The sequence below is a fragment of the Seriola dumerili genome, unplaced genomic scaffold (assembly GCF_002260705.1).
Source record: "Seriola dumerili isolate Sdu_G_001 unplaced genomic scaffold, Sdu_1.0 BDQW01000035.1, whole genome shotgun sequence".
Classification (NCBI taxonomy): domain Eukaryota; kingdom Metazoa; phylum Chordata; class Actinopteri; order Carangiformes; family Carangidae; genus Seriola; species Seriola dumerili.
In genome coordinates, this window is record NW_019174290.1 from 4,758,690 (window position 1) to 4,764,689 (window position 6,000).

Below are 6,000 nucleotides of genomic sequence, written 5' to 3' on the forward strand. Positions count from 1 at the left end.
ATTGGCTGAATGGAGCATTATATTTATCACTGTTGTCAGATTAACTCTTAATGTTGATACACAAGACAATTACTGTACACACAAAGCAGACCCACACGACACAAATCAAAACAGCGCTGCACTCAGTCATGCTCCATTCCCAGCCATCTTGGATGATGATCTAACGTGGCAATTAGACTGGATTGATTCTGGAGTTCTCCTGCCAGTGAGTGCATCATTGTGTGCATGTTTTGTATGTGCCTGTCTGTGTGTGAGTGCCCTCACATGTGAGTTTGTGCCTATCTTAAGTGCGTGCATCATGAGAATAAGAAACAGATCTCATTTAATTCAGTGTGGTAGGAAATTCCACAAAGTGTTTTTTATACAAAACATTTGCCTAATTTAGGCTGCACTTTTTCTATGTCCAATCCAGTATGTGCTGCTCTTGAAGGGTTATTTATGTTTTCCTTAGTCAAGTTCCTGAAAATTACTTGTTCCAGCTTCAGAAGTGAAGTTGAAGTTTCATTTTCCCATTTAATATGAGCTTGATTCAACACACATGCTGCTGATGATTGAAGTGTCTCTTGCTGAATCACTGCAAAGCGGCTGCAGCTGAAAGATGGCTGACTTCGGTGTCATAAAACCACAAACGAGAAAGCTCTAAATTAGTGTCATTTGCTGCTTTTAGAACTCACATTTTGCCTCGTCATTTCATCAGCTACAGTTACTTGTTGATTGATGCTCCTGACTGTTTAAGTTTCAGCTTCCACTATGCACTGTGCACATAATAGACTCCAACACACGACTTGATTTGTGTACGTCTGATTCCCAGGGGACCCATTCAGCTGTTACAGTTTGCAGGAAAAGCAGATGAGACGAGTAAATCTCAGAGCCTCACTGTGGGGAGCCATCTTTGTTGCAAGTCAGTGTCTGTGTACAGAAAGCCCTTAAGGATAAGCGCCACTGACCTGGGATATTTTGTTGGATCACATGACCTCACAGTATGAGCTTTACTTTTGACATGAAAGATAAACTGGTCCCAGATCACCAGTCCTATTCGGAGACAATTTATGCTTGTGGTTCCAGATTGAATAGCTTTGCTGCTTTTTCTGTTGGTTTTTAGCATTGAAGGGCAGTTAACAGATGATCCAATGAGTCAGGCAGTGTAGTCACTGGGGCACCTCCCAATGATTCTTTACCACTGGAAAACTATAACCAATTCCAAACTCTTATATAATGTAAAAGTTGTAATGTGTGTGACTTAAAAGAAGAAAATGATAAAAAGGGAATTCTCAGGCCCATTAAACTGATAAGTATGACCTTTTTCTCTATTTTTCTTTGGCAGGCCATGCTTCTCAGTCGTGATGGCCAATATCTGCTAACAGGTGGAGATGGAGGTGTAGTATCTGTCTGGCAGGTCCACAACCTCAAGCAGCTCTTCACCTACCCTGGCTGTGATGCAGGAATCCGATCCATGGCCATGTCGCATGACCAAAGGTAACAAGCACACGCACAAACACGTGCATACATAAAAGGTATGAATGGCTGCAAACAGTGGTAGAAAAAGACAACAATGGAAGGATTGGTGTGCTTAAAGCAAGACTATTTAAAATTACTTTTGAAACATTAAATCATAATTTTTTCCTCTTACAAATAAAAAAAGGTAAATTTATAAATTATAAAATGTACCCTTGTGCAATCTAATACACTTGCTTGATGCTACAGCCTTACTTGGTGGCTAAAGTCAAATTTGTTTTAGAGTTTATTTGCTACTTTTTTCTAGCATGTTTTTAGAATTTACTATTATTTAGCAATTGTCACTTGTGCATACAGTGACTATTAGGGTAGATTTGTTTCAATATTAGTTGTGTGAACAGATCGACAATCCATGTGTAAATGTGTAATCTGTAAATATAAAACACCTTCCAAAAATACAAAAAGTAAATGTGCAGGTTCACAAAAATGTCTTTCAAATATAAACCAAATTTGCAAATACACAAAAAAAATGATCTGTGAATACATTCATTTAATTTACAAATAAATGAAAAGCATTTGTGAATATCTTCCTAACATTTACAACTTTCAAACAGACATTTGTTAATCAATTTTCTATTTGTGAAAAGAAAAATCATTTGTGGATCTCAATTCTACGCTTGTGGATTTCTTTACTATGACTTTTTATTCCTTACTATTTTATGACGTTTTATGCCTTACTATACTATGACATTTTTCTGGTGGTTTATGCCTTACTATGCAATGAGAATTTTATGCCTTATTATACTGTGACATTTTTTTAAGTTTTCAATGCCTTACTAAACTATGACGTTTCTTGACATTTTTATGCCTTACTATACGATGACGTTTTTCAACATTTTTATAGCTTATAATATGATGATGTTTTTTGACGTTTTTATGCCTTACTGTGCTATGACGTTTTTTGACATTTTTATACCTTACTATACAATGAACTTTTTATGCCTTATTATACCATGACATTTTTTGATGTTTTTAATGCCTTACTATACTATGAAGTTTTTATGCCTTACCATACTGTGACATTTTTTAAAGCTTTCAATGCCTTACTAAACTATGACGTTTTTCAACATTTTTATAGGCTATAATACGATGAAGTTTTTTGATGTTTTAATGCCTTACTGTGCTATGACGTTTTTTGATGTTTTTATGCCTTACTATATTATTAAGTTTCTATGCCTTACTATACTATGACATTTTTTGAAAATTTTATGCCTTAGTATAGTATGATGTTTTTATGACATTTTTACCATTCTATACTATGACATTTTATGCCTTAATATACTATGACGTTTTTTGACGTTTTTATGCCTTACTATACTATGACTTTTTTATGCGTTACTAATCTGTGACATTTTTTGGCTAAGTATACTATGATGTTTTTTTTACATTTTATAACATTATATACTATGACATTTTATGCCTTAATATACTATGACGTTTTTTGACGTTTTTTATTCCTTGTTATTCTATGACAATTTTTTACGTTTTTATACCTTAGTATACTATGACGTTTTTATGCCTTACTATGCTATGACATTTCATGCCTTATTATACTGAGAAGTTTTTTGAAGTTTTTATGCCTTAGTATGCTGTAACATTTTTTGCCTTAGTATACTATGACTTTTTATGACATTTTATGCCTTACTATACTATGACGGTTTTTGATGTTTTTATTCCTTACTATACTAAGACGTTTTTATGTCTCATTATACTGAGACGTTTTTGAAATTTTTATGCCTTATTATGCTATGTTTTTATGCCTTACTCCACTATGACGTTTTTATGCTGTTTTATGCCTTACTATACTATGACGTTCTTATGACTTTTTATGCCTTACTATACTATGAAGCTTTTATGACATTNTTTTATGACTTTTTATGCCTTGCTATACTATGTCATTTTTATGACTTTTTATGCCTACCTATACTATGTCGTTTTTATGACTTTTTATGCCTTACTATACTATGACGTTTTATGCCTTATTATGTCGTTTTTATAATTTTTTATGCCTTACTATACTATGTCGTTTTTATGACTTTTTATGCCTTACTATACTATGACGTTTTATGCCTTACTATACTATGATGTTTTTATGAAATTTTATGCCTTAGTCAACTATGACGTTTTTATGCCATTTTATGCCTTACTATACTGACGTTTTTATGACATTTTTTTCCTTACTATATATGACTTTTTTACCTTACTATAGGCTGTTAGACATTTTTATACCTTACTATACTATGACGTTTTATACCTTACTATACTATGATGTTTTTCTGATCTTTTTTACCTTACTATACTGTAATGTTTTTGTGACATTTTATGTCTTACTATACTATGACGTTTTATGCCTTACTATACTATGACGTTTTTGTGACATTTTATGCCTTAATATAGGCTATTAGACATTTTTTTTACCTTACTATACTATGACGTTTTTTTATGACATTTTTTTTTGCTTACTATACATGACGTTTTTTTTTACCTTACTATAATATGATGTTTTTATGTCTTATTATACTATGATGTTTCTGTGACATTTTATTCCTTACTATACTGTGACGTTTTATGCCTTACTATACTATGACTATTTGTGCCTTACTATGCTATGTCGTTTTTATGATTTTTTATGCCTTAATATACTATGTCGTTTTTAAGACTTTTTATGCCTTACTATACTATGACTTTTTATGCCTTACTATACTATGTCGTTTTTATGACTTTTTATGCCTTACTATACTATGACTTTTTATGCCTTACTATACTATGACGTTTTTATGAAATTTTATGCCTCACTATACTATGACATTTTTATAAAATTTTATGCCTTGCTGTACTATGATGTTTTTGTGCCATTTTATGCCTTACTATACTATGATGTTTTTATGACATTTTTTACCGTACTATAGGCTATTAGACATTTTTAAGCCTTACTATACTATGACGTTTTTATTAAATTTTATGCCTTAGTATACTATGACGCCTTTAAGTATTACTATACTATGACAATTTTATCACCCTTTATTCCTTACTATACTATGACGTTTTATGCCTTACTATACTATGATGTTTTTATGAAATTTTATGCCTTACTATACTATGACTTTTTATGCCTTACTATACTATGACGTTTTTATGACTTTCTATGCCTTCCTATACTATGACTTTTTATGCCTTGCTATACTATGTCGTTTTTATGACTTTTTATGCCTTGCTATACTATGTCATTTTTATGACTTTTTATGCCTTGCTATACTATGTCGTTTTTATGACTTTTTATGCCTTACTATACTATGACGTTTTATGCCTTATTATGTCGTTTTTATAATTTTTTATGCCTTACTATACTATGTCGTTTTTATGGCTTTCTATGTCTTACTATACTATGACTATTTATGCCTTACTATACTATGTCGTTTTTATGGCTTTTTATGCCTTACCATACTATGACTATTTATGCCTTACTATACTATGTAGTTTTTATGACTTTTTATGCCTTACTATACTATGACTTTTTATGCCTTACAATACTATGACTTTTTATGCCTTACTATACTATGTCGTTTTTATGCCTTACTATACTATGACTTTTTATGCCTTACTATACTATGTCGTTTTTATGACTTTTTATGCCTTACTATACTATGACTTTTTATGCGTTAATATACTATGTCGTTTTTAAGACTTTTTATGCCTTACTATACTATGACTTTTTATGCCTTACTATACTATGACTATTTGTGCCTTACTATGCTATGTCGTTTTTATGATGTTTTATGCCTTAATATACTATGTCGTTTTTAAGACTTTTTATGCCTTACCATACTATGTTGTTTTTACGACTTTTCATGCCTTACTATACTATGACTATTTATGCCTTAATATACTATGACGTTTTATTACTTTTTATGCCTTACTATACTATGTCGTTTTTATGACTTTTCATGCCTTACTATACTATGTCGTTTTTATGCCTTACTATACTATGACTATTTATGCCTTACTATACTATGACGTTTTTATGACTTTTTACGCCTTACTATACTATGTCGTTTTTATGACTTTTTATGCCTTAATGTACTGTGACTTTTTATGCCTTAATATGCTATGTCATTTTTATGACTTTTTATGCCTTACTATACTATGACGTTTTTATTACTTTTTCTGCCTTACTATACTATGACTATTTATGCCTTACTATACTATGATGTTTTTATAACTATTTATTCCTTACTATACTATGAAGTTTTTATGACTTTTTACGCCTTACTATGCTATGTTGTTTTTATGACTTTTTATGCCTTACTATACTATGACTTTTTATGCCTTACTATACTATGACGTTTTTATGACTTTTTACGCCTTACTATACTATGTCATTTTTATGACTTTTTATGCCTTAATATACTATGACTTTTTATGCCTTAATATGCTCTTACTATACTATGACGTTTTTATTACTTTTTATGCCTTACTATACTATGA

The 6,000-nt window shown here is 31.2% G+C and overlaps 1 protein-coding gene across 5 annotated transcripts in view; it reads left to right on the top strand.

Moving 5' to 3' along the window:
- lrba (LPS responsive beige-like anchor protein) overlaps positions 1–6,000 on the top strand; it is a 199,084-nt gene that overhangs the window by 180,280 nt on the left and 12,804 nt on the right. For all 5 annotated transcript variants that reach the window (XM_022738141.1, XM_022738143.1, XM_022738144.1 and 2 more), the window contains one exon: positions 1,325–1,476. In XM_022738141.1, the coding sequence (XP_022593862.1) occupies positions 1,325–1,476 (152 nt within the window). The remainder of the gene's footprint in view (positions 1–1,324; positions 1,477–6,000) is intronic.